This window comes from Diceros bicornis, chromosome 1, assembly GCF_020826845.1.
Source record: "Diceros bicornis minor isolate mBicDic1 chromosome 1, mDicBic1.mat.cur, whole genome shotgun sequence".
In the NCBI taxonomy this organism is placed as follows: Eukaryota; Metazoa; Chordata; class Mammalia; order Perissodactyla; family Rhinocerotidae; genus Diceros; species Diceros bicornis.
The window spans coordinates 22,068,792-22,095,021 of NC_080740.1; the positions used below are offsets into that span (position 1 = coordinate 22,068,792).

The 26,230-nt window shown below is 41.3% G+C and overlaps 1 protein-coding gene across 2 annotated transcripts in view; it reads right to left on the reverse strand.

Moving 5' to 3' along the window:
- Window positions 1-25,590, reverse strand: part of PCSK1 (proprotein convertase subtilisin/kexin type 1) — a 44,221-nt gene extending 18,631 nt beyond the window's left edge. Inside the window, exons 1-9 of one of the 2 annotated variants that reach the window (XM_058533733.1) lie at window positions 25,206-25,590; window positions 21,934-22,038; window positions 17,877-17,987; window positions 16,805-16,951; window positions 15,410-15,486; window positions 9,756-9,844; window positions 6,801-6,973; window positions 5,594-5,806; window positions 2,990-3,090 (exon numbers count right to left, since the gene is read on the reverse strand). In XM_058533733.1, the coding sequence (XP_058389716.1) occupies window positions 2,990-3,090; window positions 5,594-5,806; window positions 6,801-6,973; window positions 9,756-9,844; window positions 15,410-15,486; window positions 16,805-16,951; window positions 17,877-17,987; window positions 21,934-22,038; window positions 25,206-25,385 (1,196 nt within the window). In that variant the 5' untranslated portion in view covers window positions 25,386-25,590. The remainder of the gene's footprint in view (window positions 1-2,989; window positions 3,091-5,593; window positions 5,807-6,800; window positions 6,974-9,755; window positions 9,845-15,409; window positions 15,487-16,804; window positions 16,952-17,876; window positions 17,988-21,933; window positions 22,039-25,205) is intronic. The other variant, XM_058533827.1, reaches the window with a different exon arrangement.
- Between the last annotated feature and the right edge of the window lie 640 nt (window positions 25,591-26,230).

The window sequence follows — 26,230 nt, forward strand, 5'->3', positions numbered from 1 at the left end:
TCTTGACTATCTAGGGACACTTCTGGGAGTTCTGGCATTCAGATTTTCTGAAATAATTGCCTTGGTATAGACAATTGAATAGAGTTCAGAAAACTGTCCACGTGAAAACAGACATCTCGATAATCTCTGTGTACTATGGCAGAAAGTATATGAAGGTTAAGATAGATTGTGTTCATCTTACTGATGATTGAATCGAAACAAAAGGAATGAAATTCTTATTATATGCACCAGGGAGATCATAGACTCTTAATATCTCTTAAATCACAAACAGTGTGAGAATCTGATGGAACCTACAAACCACTCCTCAGGAAAATGCCATACACACACTCACAAAACATTCTGCATCTAGTTTCAAAGAAGTTCATGGACCCCTGGAAACTCATCCATATATTTCATAGCAATCCATGGAGCCCTCGCTTTATAAACAGTCCATTAGAAATTAACTGAGATTAATGAGGCTAGATCATTCTTAGATCATTTTCTTCTCGTACAGAAAAATGTTTGAAATTTTAAAAATCAGAGACTACAATTTTAAAATTTCAGTTCTTATGTGAAATTAACATTACATCTATTGAGCTAGATGGTGTTTCCACTACGCTGGTCACTAGACAAGGATGGGCTAGGCCTGACTAATTACATTTACACGCATCTGATAGGTTTTGAGTAGAGAAGACTTAAAATTTTAAGGATGGTTTTCCTTTAACAGCTCCGTGGAGCTAACAGTTTATATCCTGAAGTTATAACTATTATAAGCCTGTCTCACCACCTGTGTGCAACTGCTTGCCTTTATAGGACTTTATTTTCTTCCACTCTGGATCTCTCACCACCAACCTCAACAATTCATGTGGGATGATCTATATATGCTGACACCTTCCATTACAACTTGGAGAATCTTTTATAAAGGGAAGAGTTTTGAAATAAATGGTATGATCTGACCCCTTCATTTTATAGATGGTAAATCGAGCTCTCAACTGGGGATTAACTTGCCTAAGATCACATAGCTAGACTTATGCCTCAAGCCTGAAGCCAGGTGTTCCTTGTACTTTTCACTGCTTAGATATTTTTCATCAAATTTGGTTTGAATCTGCTGATGCCAGTCTTAGATTGTGTCCATAGACTTTGCCCTCTGTCCATCCTCTTCCTGTTACAAGTGAACTCAGATTCTGAACACAGCTCTTCTGTCGGGCCCAAGCGCTTCAAGTTTCCCTGTTTCTGACTGAGCTCTTGGATTAGCTCTTCCCTTATCAGACATCTTCCCAGCCCCTCCAAGTAGGTAGACTCTTGGTAAGAGCCTTGCTAGGCCTGTCTTGCTTAGCCATTGTGGCCATCTCATAGCTGAGATACCAGGGACTAAACCACAACTCCACAGGTGGTTGCAGGGCTCCTGGAGCTGTGCTGGACTCTCCTGGACAAAGACTCAGCAACTTCAGGGCTCTTCCAGCTGTGGCACAGGCCAAGGTGTTCTACTCTTCTGCCGTGTGAACCTCGTCTACTCGGTATGACACGAGAGGACTGCTTTGTCCTCTCTCTAGAGAACATGGATGTTCTTCTAGGATAACCTCCTTATTAGGAAAAATAATAGTAATGCACAAGTTTAATCACTTCCTCTATCATGCAACCATAGCTCCTGACTTGACATTTAATGATTTCTCACCACACAAAATCAGAAAGCAGAAATGAGGACAAATAAAAAGTTGTGAATATGGAGTGTGAGACAGATTTTTTCCTCTGTATTAAGTATTAGACTATTGGGTAACTATTATGAGGGGAAAAAATGTTGTTAAATCCCCTTTTAACATCATACACTAAAATAAATTCCAGGGAGATTTAGAACTTAAATATGGTAAAGGAACCATAATAAAAGACATATAAACAAATGTTTATCTAATTTTGGGTTGTAAAGATTTATCTAGGCCTAAAAGCAAAGGAAAAAGCCTTAAAGAAAGAGACTGACAAATATAACTGTATACATATTACCTTCATAACATTAAAAACTATATACAAATAAAATTAACAGTTAAATGTCAAACAAACCAAGCATTAATAGCTTTCCTAAACTAAGCCCATAAAACAAAATCAAGGTCATAACTAAGCAATCACAGATGATAAATGGTCAAAGAAGATAAAATATTGAGCTTCATTAATAATGAAATAAAAGCATATAAAGATGAGATACCATTTTCACCTATCAAAATAGCAAACATTTTAAAAGCTAATAAAAGTAGCTTTAGTACGGGTTTAGGAAACTGGCATGTTCACACAGAAGCTGCTGGTGGGAATATAAAATGGTACAGTCTCTCTAGACAGTAACTTGTCAATATGTATCAAAATCATTAAAACATGCATGCCCTTTGACCCAGAAATTCCAATTGTGAGTGTTTATCCTGAGAAAATTCTCAGAGATGACAACCAATATTTATGGACAAGGGTGTTTAAGCATGATTAGATGATTTTAATAAAATTTGCATTTATATAACAGATACTACAAAAAACCCAAAAATCCTGTTTTTAATTTTCACATCCCCTGACGTGTTATATCAGCTCTAGGACTGGGCTTATACAATCTGAAATAAAAGGATGTTTTATAAACTTGCTGTTCCTGACACTATCCACAGGAAATTATCTGGACAAAATCTTTCCTGGTGGGAATAAACAGAAGTGAGAAGGCCTTGTGGCTGAGTGGGAGGAGGATCGGGAGGAGAGAATGAGGTTTTACAGGTCAGGGAAGATTGATTTAGACATGAGAAAGTGCTCTTAAGATATTATAGAGTGGATTAAAACAATTACAAAATAATGTGTATATTAAGATCCCAATTTTATAAGATGTGTGTGTATTAAATCTACATTGAGATCTTAACAGAAAGAGAGCTTATTTTTATTAGTTTTTGTAGTTTTCTACTGTAACCATGTATTCAGAAAACAATACATGTCGTTAAAAAGAAGGAGAAGCAGCCTTAGTCAAGGTGATTAGACGCTTTCTGGGCCTTACTTTGTTTCCAGGGCCAGAGCGAAGATGCCAGCAGCCAGGGGTGCCGAGGCCGAGGTGCCCGTGTGGGTCTCTGTACAGTCATTGTGCAGGTCAGCGCTCGTCTGGGTGGCATCAGGGAGGAAAGAAACGCGGGAGAACATGTGAGGAGTGTGATCCTGTCCCCAGGGGTTAACGCCTGAGGGCTGCATCTGCTCTGATCAGGAAACTCAGCTGATTCGATTCCCTGCTTCCTCCTCTAAACCACAGGCGGATGTTTGCCATCTGCTGATATTTTAGTTCACTCTCCTCTATATGCAACTTGTCTATAATTCTGGCATCAGGATGCCTTTTCTGGGGATGAAGTCCTCCCACTATGAATATTTTCTCTTCTGAGATTCCCAAACAAAATGCTGTCTGTAAAAAGGGGACTGTTTCAAAATCACTGTGACTCATGCTGGCCCATTAATCATCAGGTCCATTGTGTTTGGTCTGGCATATTTAGAAATTCTGCCTCATGCAAAACTCCTTTTTGCCTTCAGATTGACATTTGACTGCCTCTTCAGCTCAAGGATGTAATGCCACTCTGATTTTGGCCACTTGAACTACTTGCACAAAATTGTTTAGTATGTAGTTTACACTCACTGTTGACATAATTTGATGCCTATGTGTTAGTGTCCACACTTGCACTTTGAGGAAAATGGTGAGTTTTTGAAATGGAAAATGTGCTAGACTTAGATCTGGGTTCAAATTCCAAAACTGCCACTCAGTAGGTGTGTGCCAGGGGCAAGTCACTTGGATTCTCCATCTGTAAAATGAGGTTGACATTTCCTGACTCGTATTCTGAGGCTGAAATGAGATCCTGTCTGTGAAAGCATTTTTGCACAATATTATTGAATGTAGGAATTACCCAGGCTAATTTTAACTTAATGAAGAGGTTTCCTAGATGAAAGGAAGAAACCAAAAAGACTTCCAATCGTCCGCTTTAAGGACCACAGCGCTGCTGGCTGAACAAGTAGTTGGGCCAAAGGATTACTAACAAGACACCCACCCAGGGCCCTGCACTACGGGTTTTAGCTAGAGACTTCAGTGTGTGGGAGGGAGGTGTAAAAAAATAATTTGTTCTATTATCACCTCCTTTGGCTTCCCACTTGGAGTCACTGAATTTCTCAAGTTATGATGGCTCCGCTCCTCAGAGGGCTGCGGAAGCAAGGTTGCCCTTTTTACCTGTTGACGTAAGTAAACCCCCAGAGATGACTGTGCTGAGGAAGAGGTTTGCGTAAAACAAAGGCTATGTTATTGCAACCGTCTCAAATAGAATCCACCAGCTGTCTCTCCTATGGCTGATTTACCTAAGGAGGGATCTTTACAAAAATGGAAACTCTTCCTCCTACTTCAGAACAGAGTAGCTCAGATGAGGGACAGTCTATGAAATGGTGACTCTGAAATGCATAACAGGCCATTTTCTGAAAAGCAACTCTGGCCACCCACAGGGACAACAACAGCCGGGAGCTCTGAACACAAGTGGGGCCCATGTCTGATATGCCCCTTTCAAAGGTTATAAAACACGCCTGCCAGAAAGGACCCCTGGGTAGAATGTCAGTGTCTATTATTTGAGTAATTGAAGATGTGGGCATGAGAGGTAAGCCAATGCTTTTAAGTGGAGACCACACTTTTATACTGTCTAAACTAGAGTAGGTTGCAGAAACAAGCAGAGTTCCAGAATAGTGATCCTGTGTGAAGAAGATAGTAGTTCTGACAATTTAATTGAGATGCAATTAATACGAATTTTACACACATTCCAGGGTCTAATTATTATGGGGCTCACCCACAGTCTAATTGGATCATGACCTGTTATTTCATCAAGATTAGGATCTACATATTTTAGCTAGTTGGTTCTTTTTGTGTCAGGAGTTAAATTTGGGGCCTTAAATTTTTAAATTAAAAGCACTTCTCTTTGTTCTCAAAGCCCCTGGTGGCCCGTCATCATTGTGCCCTTGAAGGGAAATCCAATAATTGCCCTTGGCAGTCTGACTCATGGAAGCGAAGACACAGCCAGGCGTGGGCTGGAGATGCTCTCTGAGAATATAACCTTCCTGAGATGCTTATTTGGATGCTGAGAAGTTCACCTCAGGGGAAATTTAGACCGTTATTTTCCTGCAGGTCGTCCGTTCTTAGGAGACATAGCTGGTGTATGCTCCGTATTTTTATCATCTGCTAAAGGGCAAGTCAGACCACATCCCTGATATTAAAGGATCAACAAGTACAAGGGTGATAAAGCCTCTACAACCCCGAAATCTCCTTTAAGGCTGTTTTCAGGAAGGCGTCACACAAGCCGGATAGACATTTGGAGTCTTGGCTGTGTGTAATGACAGGTTGGTGGTTTCTCAGGGCTGAGTTTAAAAATGACAGAGAGGCCACATCATCTTGGCAGAAGCGTCATTATCCCTGAGAGAGAAAACTTTCCAATATACGCCAGGCTTTCAAGCGAGGAAAGCGTGAGTCTCCCTAGCTGAGACATCAAGCTTAAGCAAATCAATTTTATCAAGGGTACTGACCGAAGGATCCTTCTGAACGCAAGCCGTGCTCTCCTACCTAAGCAGAGTGAGTTAGACAACAGCAACATACGATTCGCTGGTCGGTGTAATCGCCGCTGCTATAGGAGGTGGCCAGAGTGGAGGAGCACTTCTCGGCGTACCAAGGGGACAGGCCTTGCTGTGAGGCACTGCTGATGGAGATGGTGTAGATGCTGTCCGTGTACCCGTCACAGTCGCAGTTATCTCCCTGACGCCCCCCATTCCCAGAAGCCCAGACGAAGATGGAGCCCTTTCCTTGTCTCCCCTAAAGGACAAGCCAGAATAGTATATATCACATCTATTGTCATCTATTGGGGGTCACTGTCACACCCCAATAAAATCCCCAACAAATATATGCATGAAGTTCTCTGAGACAGTTATTTGGAGTCTGTTTCAACTCCAGGTTCTCCAGCATCAGTGTTGGAAATCTCATGAGACTGCATATTATAAGCTACTGGGCTCTGGCTCTGCCATCCTCCCTCATCTGGGCCATCTCTGGGATGGGGCTGAGCGAGTGCTTTTCTTTCTTTTTTACGCAGATTCATAGTCTGGCCTTTAGCACTTATATTTTTTCACTCTTCCCTTGGCTTATGTCACTACTCTTGAATCTTTGAACTTCCTCTCTTTCTTTCTGCTTGAATCTTCTGGCTGACTGATAGAATGACAAAATCAGGCATTATTCAGATCTGCTTTGCAGCTGCATTAAAAGGGACTCTTCAAGTGAATAGAACTCGTCAAGGCTACTCTTTCTATGGTTTTTCAATTTGTGCTCTCAGAAGTTTCTACTTTTGTTTTATCCTGTGCAGAACAAGGCCTTAGAATCCTGGCAAGAATACAGTAAACCCAAGTGACAGAGCAACACAACCAAGGCGCAATTCTCTAGGCGCATGCAGAGCGGGAAGTAGCACATTGCTGTATTTAAGGATGTATCTAAGGATGCATTTTCAGAGCATTTCAAAGAAGTCTGGGTAGTAATTTACCTAGTGAAAAAATCCAAAAGCAGTAGGAATATGAGAAAGGGCATATCCAGAGTATTTTTTAAATAAATACTCTGTTGAATGTCAGACCCAAATGGAGAAAACTCTCTTAACCCTTAACTTCCATCCCTCTGAAGAATGATTTGGCTCTCTAAATGTGTTTCAAATTGTAAGCAATGACAAGAAATCCACAACCATTTCTTTTCATATAAATTAATTCCCTTCTCCTCTTTTCCAAATGGTCAGGTTTCATTGTAGGTGGGTCTATGTTAAGCATCTCACCTGTTTGACACCATATTCAAAAGCCTTCTGAGCTAGTCGGCCAGGCCCCTCCACAGTTTTCCCATCATCATTTGGGCCCCAGCTCGCACTGTAAATATCCACGTGTCCGGGATTGAATCCAATTGAACTGGCTTCAATAGCATCGGTCACAATGCCATCCAACATTCTTATGCCTGAACAGCAAAACAAATGAACCAATACATAAGTTGATGTCAGCCTGTACATGTAAAATGGCACAATGCTTTTTATCATTTTTTTAAAGGACTCTCAAAAGAGTTGAAAACAGGGTAACCACTGGATGTCCTAAATGCCTGTAACTCAGTTGCTAACAGCACAGAAAGAAGATACAAGTCACTGCCTCCATAAGCTTTCTTATCTGCCCTTTAGAGATAACTATATGCACCGTGCAGTGGCCATGGTTGCTGTCGATTACAGAATGTCTCCCTTCCCTCCACTACTCCAATAACCTGAAAACAACAAGATAGCTTTCAGAAAGAGGTATCAAACAGCCATCCCTCGACACTTGGGCTCATGACTATGCCACGAACGGTTGTGGCCCAGCCTCTGCCACACAATGGACTCTGTACGGGAAACCAAGCAGCTTGAAAAGATCTACCCACAATAGAAAACTAAAAAATAAGGAAAGAACTCTTGTTTCTAAGCACGATTAAAAATAACCCAGAGGCCATTCTATTATGTATTTGCTAAGAAACATTTTCAAGGAACATGCTTCCTTTTCTTCTAAATAATCTCAAGGATGAAATCATTGCCATGGATTTCACTCCTGAGGGGGAATCATTTTTCATCTGGAGAAGGCAGATGTGGTAGCTCTTTGTGCTTTCCAACAGGCTGTCACCCATCATCAGACTCATGTATTGAAGAGCCAGGAAGGCAAAAGCAAGTTAGACAGATACAGGCAGCTACCTGGTTTTTCCCAGCTTCAGGCTGAAAATGCAATGGAGTGCACAGCCTGAGATTTTCACACCATTTTTTATTATGGAGCATAGGTAAAAGAAATGTAATTGACATGATTAGTGAAAGTCATATTTATAAAAAAAATTGTTTCAAAATGCATTTGGGAAAATAAAATCCCAGCTCTTCTACTGACTAGCTCTGTGATCTCGGGCAAGCCAGTTAACCTCTCTGTGCCTCAGTTTCTTCAACTGTAAAATGGGGATGATAACAGCTCACATGCATTGAGGATATACTATATGCAGCTACCATTCTGCAGGCCTTACACATATGAACTCATCTATCCTTACAATAACCATTTGAGGTGGGTGCTGTAATTCTTCCCATTTTACAGGTGGAGAGATTGAGGCCAGAGAGGAACAGTGACTTGCCCAAGGCCACACAGCTTGAAATTGGGGAGCTGGGACTTGAATTCCGTAAATCTGACATCCAAATCCATCCTGTTAACTTCCAGGATGCACATCCTATAATGTGTTGTTGGGTAAGTGATGGACATACAGTAGGTGCCTAATAAATGAAAAGTATTATTTAAAAAATGCATTTGGGGCTAGACCATCAAAGGGTGGAATAATAAAAAAAATCAGTAGACTTGGAATTAGAAGTCTTGTGACTTAGTGCTATCTTGCCACAAACTGTTACCTTGACAATCTTGCTTCTGATTCCTCCCCTAGACAAGGAGGGGATCAGATGATTCTCTCATAAACTATAGCTACTCAATTCATCTTGACTTAAAAAGTGATTTCTTTTCTAGGTAATTACATAATTTGTGCTTCTGCCTTCATTTTCTTTAAATTAACATGGCACTTTGACGAAGCTAGTATCAAAGGAATTAGGAATAACATTTAAAATCTAAGTGAGCTGTATTAGTAAGAGATACATTGTCTATGCCAGGATGTATATTTGTTTGATTTCTAAAAAGGAATACATAACCAAACTCAAGGTATACTTCTGTAGAGTTTAAAGGAGTTTTACTGTCATTGACACGTTCTACAATTGATCTTTCTTGTGGTTATAGTTTTTGAAAACAAACGAAACTCTAAGTTTATAGCATAACCGTGAAAGCCTGAGGTAGGGATAATGTAAAGAGGAGAGACAATTATTATATTGTCTGTGAATCCCTGCAGATCCGCTCTCCACCTTCTCACAGGAACATGGACTGTGCCAGTGGGTTCTCTTGCCTTTCCATTGGTTTCAGCCAACTGAAGACAGCAGCAGGAGGTTGGGGGATGAGAGAAAAGTGAGGTATTCATTCCCCTGGATCCTCCTTGCCTGGAAATAGCTCTGTTGTGGTACTCAGGCCATGGCTCCTATTCAGTGGTTCTCTCCAATGGCCACAGCTTTCTCTCTCTGGTTTCTACTGACCTCTCCTTCCCCCTGCTCCTTTAGGCCTAAAGGTGGTAACATCTGCCTACACTAGTTAGCCCCTGGTTGGTTTCCTTTAACTCTTGTAAAGGGTTCCATTATTAAATTGCCCTGATGGAACTTACATATGTTTCCCCATAAAGACGCTGACTGAAAGAACTAGAGATTCTGAATTCTTGCTATCAGAGACAATCTTTAGCTTCTTAATATAACAAATATGTTTTATTTTTAAAAACTATTCTTTGCTCTGAAATGAAGAACTACAGAATTGAGACGTAGAGAAGGTCTTTGCCTACATTTACCTCCTCCTTTTGTTCCCTTAGTAAGCACTCAATAGCAAATCTGTCTAAATGAGAACACAGAGAAAATTAGACTTGGTTCAAAAACTATTCAATGTTTCCACTTTTTTCCCCCACAAGACGTATAGGCTATATTCAGCTATCATTTTTCTAGGAATCCAGATCCATTGATTTGCTTGCAAATCACACTCAAGTCCTGTTGCAAATTTTACATGGAGTTCATTTCTTCCTCTGATTGTTGTAAGTCGCCCTCCCCACCTCATTTATACCAGGTGATGCAAGACTCAAAGTGAAAAACTACAGGAACAGCCCTCTGCTTTACCTCCGACTTTGGAATTGTATGCAACTCCAACCCCGCACTTGTGATTATTTGCTTGCATGGCAATTTCTCCTGCACATCTGGTCCCATGTCTGAGGATTAAAAAAATAGGAATTATAAAATATAAATGAGGACAAAAATTCGTTTTGCACATGAATCCATGGTACATGAATATATTAACTTTTTTTCAGCCTTGTTGTAGCTTTCTTCCCATCCGTGTTAGAGGAAGTACAGGTATCAGATGTAGGTCCTGGAGCCGGAGTATGTGAGTTCAAATTGTAGCTTCTGCCACCAACTAGTGGCGTGATCTTGGGGAACTTACTTGTCCTCAAAGGGTTGTGGCATCACATGAGATATTGTATGTAGAGCACTTAGAACAGTGGCCGGTACATAGTAAGAACCCAGAAGTGTTAGCTATGGATACTATTATGAGCAAATCTGACACTTTCAGCAACATTTTCAAAGAAATGGCTTCTGTATCATACTTTTTGGTGATGAAGTAGCTCCCCACTTCCCCCGCTAGTGACTTCCTTGGATTAGGTTATCCCGGGCCAGCCCTGGTAGGATATGATAGAACAGAGTCCCCTCTCAAGCCCTCCTCCCCTCTTCTAACCATACACCAAACTAAAACATCTGAGGGTTTTCTGGTACCAAGAGGAGTTTGAGATTTTAACAAGACACTACAGGCTAATTGGGAAACCAAGGTGCTCCTGCAACTCTGACTGGGGCCAGAGGCCTGAACAAGACTGGTTTTACAATCAGACAAAGGGAGTAATTTATGATTTCAGAGCATTTAGGAGAACAAATTCATCCCTAAAACATACCAAAGTCCACCATTAAAGCATGAATTCTGAAATTCTGGGGATAGTAATTGTCTTTTCCCGCCACCCCTCTGAACTCAGGAGGGCCAATAAGTCAAGAGAACTGTAATGTGAATTTATTTCACGACGTTATTCCATTGTGGAAGCACCTAGGGGCAGTGTGAAGGCTGTTGGTGCCTTGGAGGAGCCATTGGCCAGACAGGCTGACAGAGAGGAAAAGAGAGGAAGGGTTAGCTCTGAGCAGCTCTGTCAGCCAGTGACTTTTAGACACTGCCGCACTAGACATCTGTTAATTTAGCCCAGCATGGAACATAAAAATCCTAAGTTCACTGGGCCCTTCAAAATAATTCTGTTTTTCACTTATCTTTTTTTCCTAAAGTACCAAAGATGATTTCCTGGTTTTCTTCCACTAAATGATGTTTCTTCTTTTTCTTGTTAATACCGGATAGGAATCCTAGATCAGAACAGTATATAATTTTCTTTAATTCAAGGTCTTCACTAACACAGCAGACATCTGCTTCTTTCTTGTTTCCTACCATTTTCCCCTTTTGGGAAGTGGCCCTTCCTCACTCCTTGTGATTCTCTCTATCTCGAGGCTCCTCCTCCCAGACAGCTTTCAAGGATTTATACAGATTCTGGGGAATAGAATTACATTCTTTCTCCAAAATCTTGAGCTTTAAGTTCCATATGAGCCATGTGGATCTTTCTGCCAGGCAAGATTCTCTTGAGAATGAAGCTAAATGGAGGCAAGAAGCATTAGGAGATGGAGAGAATGGTGGTGCCCTGATGGCATATTATTTGAGTTCCTGGATCTTGCAATGCCTTAAGCTAAAGCATCCCGTAGGTGATTTTTTTTTTTTTAATCCCCATTTTACTTAATCTCTGAGTTAGGATCTCTCACTCACAACTGAAGCTATCCTGACCAACACACCCATTCTCTGAGAAATGTTTGCACGTTGAACACATAGAAAGGACTTTATGCTTCTTTGATGGATTACCCCTCTTTGCCTTTTTAGAAATTCAGTTGTCATCCTCTGGGAAATGTTCTCCCAAAAGTCACCACCACCTGTATTTCTTTATACAGGATGAGAAACAGGGCCCAGGATAGCTAAGTCTCCAGCAGAGCCAACAGAATCAACCCGTTGGCAAACATCCCCAGCTTGTACGTTTGTCCTAAAAATGATGCAATGTCACACCACCTATTATTTATCTCTATTACATACTGAGGACTATTGTCTTGGGAGGTGCGATGGGATCATGGTACAAAGAGGGGTTGATAGTTTTCCCTCCTCTTATCCTCACTTCCCACCTCCATACCTTGAGAAAAAGGGAAGACCTTATTGAAGTTGTTCTATGTCATTCTTTATAGACCTGCAGCTTTTTTTCTTTCCTTAAGTCAGGCGCTGAGGTAAAAGAACCCTCTATTAGCTTAGAACAATGGTAGTAAGTAGAGTTTAAACAAACTGATTTTTCAAAAATTATTGCACAAGATAGTTTAAAGACTACTATTATACTGGTTAAAATACCTTGTCACACATGTTATTTAACTAGAAAAATAATCTGTAATTGGTGTTGAAATATTAAATACAGATTCATGCCAGCTTAATAGTAAGAGTTACCTGCACTTTTAAGATTTTATTGTTTAGTGATTCCTCTTTTGATTTGCAGAGGAGATTCAAATGCAGCTTCTATTAATCTCATTTACATAGTAATAAAGAACAGCAGCAACACAGATAGTTTGGAGAGATAATCCCTTTGGACTTGGGAGATAGTAGTTCTCTAACTGCAATAAAGGCCAAGATAAAATGGGGCCATTCATTTTCCAAATCTAAGGGATTTATTTCTGACAACATGCTAAAAGGGTAACTGTATTTTTTGTGTGTGTGTATGTGAGGAAGATCAGCCCTGAGCTAACATCCATGCCAATCCTCCTCCTTTTGCTGAGGAAGACCGGCCCTGAGCTAACATCTATTGCCAATCCTCCCCCTTTTTCTCCCCTTTTCTCCCCAAAGCCTCAGTAGATAGCTGTATGTCATAGTTACACATCCTTCTAGTTGCTGTATGTGGGACGCAGCCTCAGCATGGCCGGACAAGCAGTGCCTCGGTGCAGGCCCGGGATCCGAACCCGGGCTGCCAGTAGCGGAGCGCGTGCACTTAATTGCCCAGCCACAGGGCCGGCCCCTGTATTTTTTATTATACCTTTTGATGAATAATAGGGATGCTACCTTTTTGGTTTACAGTTAAGAAGACCCTGAGAGATGTTGCTTATTGTGTAATTTTCAAATAGCAGATTCTGAATTGGCTTAGAAAACTGACTTGTCTCTGCTTCTGCTCCTATCAGATGATATTCTTGTCATGCTGATTTCTCACTGAAAGGAGGTCTACTTTAGTTGCTAAATGAGAAGCCTTGATCATCATCATTGTCATTAGTGTCATCATGGTCATCATCATCATCATAACAAACACAACTTTTTCTAGGTACCGGTCACTATCCAAGCCAATTACACATATAAACTCATTTAATCATAATAATCCAATGAAGTAGATACTATTATTATCCTTTTTTAATAGATGATAAAACTGAGGCACAAAGAAGTTAAATGAGTTGCTCAAGGTCACTCAACTATCGTGTGGCAGATCTAATGTTTGATCTAAATCTAGCTGCAAAGTCCGTACTCTTAACTGTTGGGCTATACCACACTAACTCTATGCTATGTGGAAGATACATGGCAGACTATGTTCTGGAAGCTCAAAGTTTTCAGATCCAAAATAAGTATCATTACATGGGCCGCTTCCTAGAGGCCTTTGGAGCTCCATGAGTTGGGGGAAATTTGGCTATTATAAATACTGTGATGTTAGATTCCCCTTTTTTGGGGAAAGAAAGAGGAAAATCTGAGTCCCCCTTATCATGAGTAGAGAAACTCTAGAGAATATTATTTCACCAAATATTCCCCTATCATGTAGCCACCACACAAATTATCACTCACATTGGATCCTGGGGCCAGACCCAGGGTATACTGCCTAGGAAGGAGGCTGACGTATCCAGCTAACAGTTTCCTCAGCTGCCCCATGTGGCTTGGAGCAGATTTCCCTCTTAGTCTTGACCAAGGGGGTGGAATGAGAGTTGTCTCTTTTACTTCATTCTAAGAAAGGTGCTCCTTTCTTCCAAGCACTTATTGCCCATTTTCTTAGGAAGTTCCTCTTACGAGTGTAGGGAGCAGGTGCCTTGTCACACATTTTAGGAGACAAAATAAAAAATAGAGGCAGAGAGAGGTAAGTGATTTCCTCAAGGTCACCATCTATACTGGTAATCTGCAAAACCATGACTACCAGCCAGGCTAACACTGCGGGGTCGTGCTCCAAAAGAGCAGATGGTCCTCCTGGTCCTGCACTGCCCTGACTCGGAAATATGGCTGAAAGTTTGTCTGGGGGCCCTGCTGTAAGTTTCTAAGACATCCCACTTTCTTCCAAGGGTGCCTCTTCATGGTTCCTGTTATAGTGTTACTAGAATGTTCTAATCTCTAGAGAGTGTTTGCGGTTAACCCCTTTAAGAAATAACCCTAGAAGAAGAGAATGGAAGAAATATAAACCCAGAAGTTGAGGCCAAATCCATGGGCCCCAGCCTTCCTTCCTGGAGTTTGTTGGCCTTCTGGGGGGGACCATCCAAAGAAACAACTTTAGGTCGATATTACTGCACAAGCCACATGGGACTTCTGAGAGAAAATAAGGGAGAAAGGGAGAGAGAAAGTGAGAGAGGGGGAAAAAGAGAGAGACAGAGAGAGAGAGAGAACTTGATTGACCCAAGTGGGGTAATAGTCCAAGAGAGAGAAAGCAATATGAAGGAAAAGGGAAGCACTTTATGTGGCATCCACACAGAGCTTTCATTGCTTGCTCTTTCCATCCCCACTTATAGCAGCAAACCCTAATTTTGCCTTGGCTTTGATCTATTTTGGTGTAAGTCTCTTCTGGGTGGAAAAAACGAAGAGAAGAAAGCATGAATGTCTCCCTGGAGTCTGTCAGAGAGACCATTATGCACAAAGATGAGTTCTCACATGGGCATGCACACTTGAGGCCACATGTGTAGAAGGCGAAGTTTCTCTGGGGCTAGGAAAGAAGATTAAAAAATCTCTTGCCTCTGGGTCTTTATTTGGCCTCTTGCTTCGGCAGGTCTCGCTCTTGGCCTTCCTCATCACCCTATAGCTGCTATGGAGAGTTAATTTAGGAGTTGGAAGATATTCTCTTTCTCTTCCCTTTAGCTTAAAATACCCAGCAAGAACTCTGGAGCAGGCTATGAACTAGTCCAATGCCCCAGAGACTGTGTTGGATGAGGGCCAGGCCTCAAGGTGCATTTCTCTTGTCTGGGGTCTGGCCATGCTCTTCTAAGGGAACTAGTGAGCATGGTTGTGGCCACCACAGGAAGTCCTGGGGATTTGTTATTTTGGTCATCTATATTTCTTTTCATGACTAATATCAAGCATGTTGCTAATAGTAAAAGATTCTTAGAGGAATTTCAGGCAGTGGGGATGGCCTCAAGGTTTTTACTTTTTGTGTCCCAAACATTCTTTCTAAAGCTGTAACTATTCAGTAACATTTGAGGGGAACATTTAATAATATAAGAAGAAAGTCTAATTGAACTATGGTTCTATAAGCCAAAAGGAAAATAAAAACAGAAGCTTTGGTTTCTGTTTTAAAAGCAACAAAATATTGTGGTATGGATGGTGTGCATAAACATTTTCTGAGAAATGAAATGTGGATCATATTTACAGTATAACTTTCTCAAATAAGATAAAAGCATTTTAAAGTACTTATTTCTCCCACAAATCCACATTTACTCACTTGTTCTCATTTGTGGGATCATATCTGGGAAATGGATCATGGTCATTATCGTTAAAATCATAGCTAGCCTCTGGATCCTAAAAAGAGAACAAAAATAATACTGTAGCATCATAAAAAAACAGCAGCACTTCCCAAGCCTTCAACCCCTATCCTATTCCCTTCCTGGCTGATAGCTCAAAAGTCTTCATTTCAGAGTTTCTGGCCCATTCACTGATCATTTATTATACCCGTAAACCAAGCAGAGATGAGGTACACAGAAAAGCGAGCCAGCATCCAATTCTCAGTAAATGTTACCAAACTTAGAGCTCATAGAGTCTCATAGGATATTAGAACCAGAAGGAATCAGAGTTTACTTAGTTCAATCACCTCATTTTTCAAATAAGAAAATTGAGGCCCAGAGAAGTTGAATGACCTAACCAAGCTACAGAGCTAGTTAGCGACACTTTGACATTCATCTCTCTTGTGAATATAGGTACAAAGAGGTGGCTGTGGGGTGGGGCTCAGGTCCACAATATCTCCTTCAGCCTCCCCAGTTACACTAAATAAACATGTAATTTAAAATTAAAGGGAGTACGCTTGAAATTTAAGACAAGCTTCCAGGTCCCACCCCCTTTTCCAACCAGACTGCTACACTTAAACATCTCCCACATAGGAATTCTATCACCAACACTGCTACTTTTCTATATTTTCCATATCTTTCAATATTTCTACTTTCTACTAACTTTTTTCATCTCTTTTTTTCCTTCTCTTTTCCTTTGCTCTTTAGCTGGGGAATGTTGGATGAGTGGAAAGGATGAGAGAAAGACAGGGACAATCTTAAAGATGAAACATTGATCTAAAGTCCTAAGGTATTATGGAGAGCTTCATAAACATTGAAGGAAATAGTTTTCATTTACTTATTTTCCATTTCTAGTAAACTTTTATTTCCTTTTCTTGTCATTTTTGCACTGTGTAATGTACACTTTGATTTTGCATGGAAGGAATCATATTCACATAATTTCACAATGTCAGAGATAATGACCCATAAGGGATGTGAGGAGGAAGTCTGCGAAAATGATCCCAGACATCAGGCTAGATTTGATTGTTTTAATGCCCCAAATATTGAGTGGCATAGAGTCTGAATGGCTTTTAGCAATTTAGTTGGTGTAGGTGCTTCCCCCACCCCCAAAACACATGGTTTTGTACAATCCTTGGCTCCACTGAATTCTTTCAAACCCACTGATACAAAAAAAAGTTCACATGGTCTGGCAGGAGACTGAGGGGAATGGCAAAACCTTGGCCCATCGTTCCTGGGGCTGACATCAGAGCAGCCTCCCACTTGAGGGAAGAAAAGCCCTAACTGTGTGTCTGTGTAGACAGCACCTAAGTTGCAGTCACGGGAGGGCCCAGACTCACATAATTGTCATAGATGTCTGTGTGATTCCACTCCAGGCCATCATCCAGTACAGTGATAACAACCCCTTTGCCTGTGATGCCTTTTTGCCAAACAGGTATCACATGGAGATCCAACTTGGGCAGGGCTGCGGTCATCCTAGTATCTTGCTGGTAAAGAAAAACAAAGAAGCATTGGTAAAATCATGATTTGCTTGCTGCGAAAAGAGAACTGAAGCTCCAGTCTGGAGAGCCATCTTTCTTTTTCCTGGGGTTACTCTACTCTTTAGAAGAAGGCAATTAGATGAAATGAAAAACAAAGTTGAGGGCCAAGTGAATCATCAGAGTGTGGCTCTTTCCCCAATTGTTCCAATGGAAAATCACACGAAAGGATGAATCACCCTGTGCCCCTTCTCTTTAAATCTTTTGGCTTCAAAGAAGAAGTTTGTCCAAGTTTCTTTCATTTATAATGATATGCTAAAGCTTCTCATCTACCAAAGCTTTATTTGATGTCCCATGTTCCCATCTCCCCAAAAATCCTGAACAATTTCTCCACTCAACACCCACATACCAATAAGGATTTAGTATTTTAAAGGTAGAATGGTCTGAAAGTCTAGATATCTGCAAATAGATATTTTTTGCCCTTCCTTGTGTTTCTTCCTTTAGCCTCACCTGTATTCTCACCTGTATTCATATAGGAATTGCCACTCAGGACTGTATATACTCAGTCATGTTCACTGTACTTTTTGGGTGATTTAAAGGGTTCTCAAGAGTAACTTTGACCAAACGTGATTTTTGCCATGAGTACTGTTTTGGAATGCCTAACTTGCAAGACATGATTCTTCTGCACTTACTCCAGACAAGCTTAAGAAGACAAAAAGGCAACAACCTCTCCTCTCATAGCAGCTAAAGATCTGTGTTTAGACACTCTCACCTAGTAAAACAGAAGATCCAGATCATGGAAGGTCCCATCAGTCCAGTCTCCAGGTAACATAGCCCTCTGCTGAATCGTCCATCATTAAAAAAAAAAAATCTATTGTGGAAATGCAACAAAATAAATAACCCAGGTCCTACAAGTCCTTGGGTTGGTGCTTACCAAGTACCACTGCTGATTCCACATTGGATCATTGAAGAGATTTAGTGCTGAGTCTCTTCGAACTGAACGTTTACTTCTCTCTTTTCCATACTGTTGTTCAGCCCATATCACCTACAAGGAGTTTTATAGCAAGAAAATCAACAGTCAAATAGCCACCTCTATGTAATCATCTTCCCTCTAACTAGCTCCAGAACCCTCCCCATCAGAGTTCAGGCAGCTCCACAATGTGCTCATTTGATTACAGATCAAACTGGTAGCTCAGTGAGAAGAAGGGATTACCCACTGGGGAGATAAACATTTCCCCTATTACAGTAAAGTGTACCTTTAGGGGGAGGAGAAGCAGTCAGTGAAGTGATGATCCCCTCAAATTATTTACACTGTGATTACCGCGGAAGTAAAAGTTCAGCCAGCTTTCACCAGCAAATGGACCATAATACCCATTTTTGTATTGAGGTTCCAGGGCTGTGTAGCTGAAAATTTGTCCATTTTTGTGAAATGAGTCAACAAGCTAACAGATCCCAGAGACTACTGTTGGATGCTTACAGCTTAATTTCCCTTTCTTTACACACAAAAGGTAAAAATAGCAAATGTTATACAAGACAAGAAAGGTGCTGTGTCTTTGCAAATCTGAAACTCTGGCTCCCCTGTGCTTCAGCCTCCTATTTAAGAGTATTTAATATGAGAAACAGATCCAGGGTGATGAATGAGTACTACTGACTATACACACTTACCATTAATTTAGTCTCATGTATTATGCAAAGAGATCTGACAATACAAAAATTACCTGCCCCACATTTATGGCATAATCCTATTATACTTGAGGTCCTGTGAGGGCGAGGGGCTGCCTTGTGGTTCTGTTTATTATGAGATAATTTGTTGTTGTTAGTACCGTTGAGTCGATTCCAATTCCTAGTGACCCTGTATACAGCAGAGCAGAACTCCGTCCAGTCTTTTTCCGCCATCCTCTCATCTTCCGGTGTTATGTCAGACAATGCTCCACTGCTATTCATAGGGTTTTCATGGCCAATTTTTCAGAAATGGGTCCTTCTTCCTAGTCTGTCTTAGTCTGGAAGCTCCGCTGAAACCTGTCCACCATGGGTGACCCTGCTGGTATTTGAAATACCAGTGGCGTAGCTTTCAGCATCACAGCAACACATAGCTGCCACAGTATGACAATCGATAGACAGTTGCTGTGGTTCCCTGACTGGGAAACAAACCCAGGCCATGGTGGTGAGAACACAGAATCTTAACCATTAGACCACCAGGGAAGTTCCTATGAGATAATACCATGCTCTTATTTTGCTGGGCAACATGACTGTTTCCTACCCAAAACATATGCTCTCTATTGTACACATGATGATAGTCCAGTGTGTGGTGGGATATTGTTAATGTGATAATACTCATGAGCCAAATCCAAAAATAAAAACTGAAAAATAATTTGCAACTAAAGGATAAAATCATCCACTAAGACTGTCCTGAATTTTCAATTAGAAAGTATACTGCAGACCTGTTATAAACATTGGGAGGGACTCGAGAGCTAGAAATTAGTCACTATAATTTATTTTTAAAGTGCCTGTATTTTTAAGTTAATTGTTTTGGCTTAAAATACCTCAATACTTGGAATATACTGCCTGTCATCTGAGTTGGTCTTTGGAGCTGGCTGCTAGGGAACAAGTACTAATCTTTGAGGGAAAGAGTCACTTACAGTTGGAGGCTTCATTAACGGACTTGTAAAGATAGCCTATTGCTGCATGTCAGAGGACTAATTTGAAAGAATATTATCCCCATCCAAAAAAAGAGCAATAAAATGAAAATCAAAAGCAATTTTTAAAAAATGAAATATAAGAAGAAGCACTCTGCCATCTGATCGGATAAACATCCAATTGTTGGAAACAGTGTTATGATTAATGCCATTAACCCAATCCCATATTAATCTCTATAAGAGCAGATCAAATGGAACAGAGCAAATTAGTAGTGTCTTTCTATTTTGTGTATAATAGGTATCATGTACTTAATTGTAAGTAATCCTTCTGATTTGGAAAGAACATTAAAGATGATCTAGTCCAACCTTCCACTGCAAGCTTCTATGATTTTTCCTAAAATAAAATTATTCTAAAGATCATTTTTTCATAGGATTATATAGACTCCTTTTTTTATGAAGTTATGTTGGAGAGTAAATTCTTAGCTCTTCTTCATTATGTCTTGAGATTTCTCCCTGAAATCAACTATTAAGGAAATAGCTAAAGAATAGAACTGGGCCATCTGTTCATTTTAGTGAGATACTTTGAGTAATAATAATAGCTAGGTATGGGGCCGGCCAGGTGGCGCAAGCAGTTAAGTGCGCGCACTCTGCTGCAGCGGCCAGGGGTTCGCGGGTTCGGATCTTGGGCGCGCACAGGCGCACCACTTGTTGAGCCATGCTGTGTCGGCGTCCCATATAAAGTAGAGGAAGATGGCCACGGATGTTAGCTCAGGACCAATATTCCTCAAGAAAAAAGGGGAGGATTGGCATCAGATGTTAGCTCAGGGCTAGTCCTCCTCACACACAAAAAATAATAATAATAATAGCTAGGTATGCTCCACTCTGTCCACTTTTCTCCTATGAAGATGAGAAGGGAATTCAGTTTAACTTCCTTGTGCATTAATGTCAAGAATGCAGTTAAGCAGATAAGGAAATCTCTCTCTTGCTTTACTTAAGGACTAAGCCTAGTCAGAGTGCTGGAAGTTGTCCTATCTTTCAGAGCCCACATACAATATGCCATCTGCCTTGGGATGGCGAAGGGAAGACTTCACTGGACAAGAAACTTTTAACGTAATGTTCACGGTCTCTGATTTGGTCTCCCACATCTAGCCATTAACCTGATTAAAAGCTAGCAGTGGGTGTGCATGGGCTGCGGGTCGCTGTCCGTGGTCCTGGCACAGCATTCTTTGTCTGGATGTGGCTGCTTCTTTTACATTTGAACACTGGTAACCCAGGCCCAGTCATTCCTTACTCTCATAATTTGCCCTCTCCTTCTCTTTTTTAAAAAAATTCTATCAGTTGCAGAACAAATAAAATGGCAAATTACTCCACAGGGTTCATGAATTCCACGTACTTTCAACAGTTCTATCACCTTTCTGTCACTTACACTTTTCTTTCTGGGAAGTTGAAAGGATGTGTTCTATCTCTCTCGAAGCTTCTATATTCTCTAGAGTGTCCTAGGCAACAGAAATCACGTATACAAATATCAGGCCAGCCAGGATAAATTTCCACCAGGATGGCACATTCTTGAGAAAAGAAATTTTGTATATAAATTGCAATACTCCCAATATAGTCAATATTTCTATTGATATGTTTGCTGACCTTGAAAACAACATACTTCAAAAATCAATAGCTCTATTAGATATACATTCAAATTGTCTCCACACTATTTACCTATATCCATTTCCTGCTGTTGCCTTATCATTGAATATGTATATAAACCAGGATAAAAAGAGATCCAACACTTTGGATTAAACAATACAATACTTATGAAAACATTTGCATCATGAAGACATGGAATTACAGCTCCTTGATAAACACTAGTTTCCTACATAACCAAACCAAATAGAAATGGCACAATGTTTTTTCAGTTATGCTGAAATGTCATTAAAAGCAAAGTTCATTGATTGTATTTCTTTGGCATGCCCACATTGGATATTAAAGTGCTTGGTACATAATAGGCATATAATAAAAGGCTGTTGATTGATTTTTATTGTCAAACATTTTCATTAGTGCTGCTACTTGATTTTCAATATTCACTTTTATGCTCTTAGACTGGACTTGTGAGCTAGTATTATATATATATTATGTATTTATATATATAATTTAGTTAACTCAACCAACCCAATCCAGTTCAATCCAGTTATTATTATGTGCAGTTATAAGCCTAAGGAAATAACAAGAAAACTATAGATAAATAATTATGAACAAAATAAAAAAGAATCATATTTACAAAGTGCTTTTGCTCTTGTTGGCAATTATAAAGAAAGCAGATAAGTCAGGTTACTGGTTTGAAGACAAATACACAACACTTACACGATCATCATCAGATAATCTCTTGGTGATGTGAAAGGCACTCCTTCGAGACCTTCGGGGATGGGTTTTATGTTTGAATAAGTAGTGGTTTTCAAGTGATCCAATCTATAAAAGAACAAAAATTAAAATCTGCTCTCCAAAATAAGTGTATATGGGTTAGATTGAGCCCCAACTAACTTAGAGACAGGCAACTTTTATTAAGCCCATTCCTTGTACTTGAAGTTAAATTTTTTCCTTATGAGGAAGACACTGATAGAAGCCTTCCTTTTCTTGTCAATGTGTTGAGTGAGATGAGCCTCACAATATTATCACGTGGGCTGGCAGTATACTTGGGGGCTAGTGATGCTCATGTTTCACATATTTCAAAGGAACTACATTTGTTTTTCTATGTGACAATATTGTGCAGGTGACATTTCTAAAAAAATATACCCATTTCATCAAATTTATCCTGTTAGAGAACAATAATCTGTGGAAATCAGGCAAACTGTACTATCAGTGCCACATTCAGCTCAAACAATTTGTTGTCGTTATAAAATATAGCCATTGAATCCAGAGTGAGTCTTATAAGCTACTAGACCATTTGACTTTCCACTAGTTCAAGGCTGTGGGAAAAAGCCAGCATGCCACACATTTATGACAGTGTTCCACCTTAGAGTGTGTAAACTTCTCTGGGTGACTATCAACACCTTTGGTCCATTTAGAACTATTTTCATTATTCTCTTAAGCTAGAGTTTTTTTATTCAAAATAGTGCTTAATTTGAAGCTAGCAAATTCTCTAGATGCCCTGTATTTTTTTTAATTGAGACAAACAATTGACAATGGGTTATTTCAGAAGAATGACATTCTTCAAATTAGTGGTTCTCATCACCTAGAGAATTTTTTAATAGAGTTGCTTAGGCCCTGTTCCAAGCCTGAACCTCAGTGAGTGAATCTGCTATAGTTATAGATGGAATTGGGGAGAGAGAACAGTAGCCATAAGAAAAGATCACCAATGCTTAGCTCTGTTTCTGCTATCAACTGGCTTTGCTTCTGGTCACCCCTCTAATCCTAGTTTTATCTTGAGGCCTTAAGCAATTCAGGATAGTGATGCTAAGTTAATAAGGGAGAAATAAGCAGAACCAGGAAAGCACTATCAGTCCTTTACAAAAAGTTATCATTTTTTAAATGTTTGTTAGTAACGACATTTTAACTGGAAACGGCTAGAGAAAATATAGCATATGCAAATCATATGTAAATATAGATGGTTTTTCTCACTATTTTTAAAGCTTCTTGTAACTATGCCATCCCTTCCTTGAAGATCCTACCAAGAATACTGATTTACTGTTATTTTTAGTTTTGGGATTTATGATTTTGAAAGGCAGTTTCCATAATGAATGGTCAGGTTTGGATGTATGTCTGGGGCTAATAGGTGAGAAAAGAAAGAGGGATTTACTTTCTGTTCTCTCCTCCAATCTCCTTCCACACAGTTACCAGTGCTATTTAGCTACCAGAAGGATATATGATTAAGGCCCCAGTCCCCTTACCTCACCATAGGAAGCACAAGATTTCCATGATGCCCACGGTATCCACCAGTACAAATTCATCCACTAGTCACTCTCTCTTTAGATCCCAACAATTCCTTGCAGCCTTTCCAGACTTACTACTAAGCCCCTTTCTTTGTATCTCCCTGGCTTCCCACAAGCTGTTTTCTATGTCTGGAGTGGCTTCTCCAATTTCATCCTGTTCTCCTGGAAACCTCTGACTCTTCTTCCTAAACCTTGTGCAAATGTTTCCTCCTTTGGGCTGCCTTCTTTCACCCCTCCCCAGTTCCTTTCCATCTTCAATCCTTCAATCAACAAATATTGAGACTCCAGGCACAACTTCTATTACTGTAGCAATTACATGCAACTGCAATTATTTGTTTCTAAACCAGTCTCCTCCAGATTTTTGATTCCTTGAAAGTTTCTTTTTCTCCTATTATTCCTCAGCCCCCAACACGGAGCCTAGCACAGAACAAGGTCTGGGCAAAAGCAAAAGTCTTGGTCTGCTACTGGGACACGGAGAAATCAATCTGTGTATTGACTTTCCTGCTGGGCATTTCAAAGACAGTTTGGCTCCTAAAATTGGAGAATGAAGCCTCTGGCAAAGGATGGAGTATTCCCCAGAGAATTCGATCTATGGAATCGCCAACGCCCACACCGATTACTCATCCATGACTTCAGCAGCGTCTCTACCACCACCTCCAGAAAAAACGCGCCAAAATGTTTTACAACTCCCTCCTCCCCCGCTTTGATGCACACCAACTTCCAAGGCAAGGGGCGAGGGCTTGATTCTGAGCCAAGGAAAAGAAAGCTTAGATTAGAACTCACACCCCCTGGGGTTCCCCGGAATCGCACAGCTAAGCAGCCTCCCTTGTAATGCCTTAACGCCCCCCTCCCCCAGCTATCTATTAACCCAGCCCTCACTTCGGCAGGCAACGGTTTCCATCACAAGCTGAAATCCCTGGGGAAGGTGTTACGCATTTGGCTGAGGAAGAAGAAAGAAAGAAATCCTTTCCTCATAGTCAATTCGGCAGCTTGTTCCTTCAGGGAGACTGACCTAGCAAAGTTGTGAAGCTTGGACTTGGTAAGTTCCCGGTGAAAACCTGGAGCTCCCGTTGGAGACGCGGAGAGTTGGTCCCATGGTTTTCACCCGCTTCTTCTCCCGCCGGCCACCCAGGCCGCTCCGTGGCCCCCCAGCCTCCGGGTTGCGAGTCCCGGCCGTTGGTGCTCTCCCAACGCCCTGGGCGTGCTCAAAAAGCCTGCCGGCGGACATCGCCAAGCCTGCTCGGCCCTTTGCATCAGGACTTGGAACTGATGCTGCCATATTGAAAAGAAGGAAACAGCCCGCTCCTGACGCAGACCTGCTGAGTACCAGGCGACGGAGCGCACTGCCTCTCCCGGGGACGCTTGGTTGGTAAGAGCCTGCGTGCATCTCAAGTTCCGTGAGCAAGCGTGGAGAGATTTTTCTTCCAAACCGCGCGGGAACGGATTTCAATTCCAGAGCGGACAACAGCAAGAATAAGCTCTACCCAGCTGCAGCAGCTTCGTTCTGCCTGGCTGCGCCCAGCCCAAACAATAAATAATGCAAGCCTTTTCTCTCCAAGCGCGCCAGGGGCGAGAGCTGGAGAAGCTCCTGCCCTTTGCCACTGAGCTCAGGAGAGTGCAACCTGGGGCTCCCACTTGGGATATCGCGTTTCAGTCCCGCCAGTCCCCTCGGGCCCCTGAAAGTTTCCTGAAAGTGCAAACTCTTACCTGACCCAAAAGGTCATAGCCCAGCTCCTCGGCTATGGCCGAGGCTGCCTCCGGTCCCCCGGGGATCTCCGCCGCCCATTCATTCACAAACTGCCTCTTTGCTTTTACACTGTTCAGTGCACACCAAGCGCAAAAGAGAGCGAAAGCAGTACACTGCAGAGTCCAGGCTCTTTGCTCCATGGCTCACACACTCGCTCGCACACTAGTGGGAAGGAGATTGGGGAAAGAGGCAAGATAGGAGAGAAGCCAGAAAGACTCGCCCTTTCCACCCTCGGGATCTGGACCACTTCTCACTCCCGGTTGTCCTGCTAAGAGATAGGCACTCGAGGAGAGGCTGGGCGGCGGCGAGCGCTCAGTGCAGCGCCTCGGTCTCCCGGCTGAGTGGAGCCCCAGCCCTTCGGAGCCGGAATGGAAATGAGTGTTTACACGTCAAATCGACGAAAGCCATCTCTTGACGTCAGATCTACCTGGACTAAGATCTGGATGGTATTCCCGGCGGGGTGGAGAAGCGGCTAAAATAAGCAGCGAGGGATTAAGAAAAGGAAGGAACCGTTTGCTGGGATCAGTTAAGTCTGCTCCCTGTCTGTAAATTCCGTAGCCGTGAGAAACACCTTCACTTCTCAAAGAGAAGTGTTCCCCAAAACTGGGAGTGCAGCACACTTTCCCTACCTTCTGTCCCTTTTCTTTATATTTATTTGATTATCTCGTGGTGGGGGGAGGAGGGAGGAGGATTCTTAGAATGGCCTTGTGGATATTAGCACCTGCTCTGAAGAACAGGGTTATCTTAAGTCTTTCAAATCGGACAGAGTCTGGGAGGGCAGAGAGGAGGGAGGCTTCTACTGCCCAGATTCTGACCTAAATTGCCTAAGAAAATGAGCATGTCTGGAAGATAATGTTAAAGCAAATAGTTTAAAAAATATATTTTAACAATTCAAACCACCTCAGTTAACAAGTTTACTTCCTTCTCTCCTCTGTTTCTCAACCTCAGTAAAACAATATCTAAAATTCTATTCCAGATATTGCAG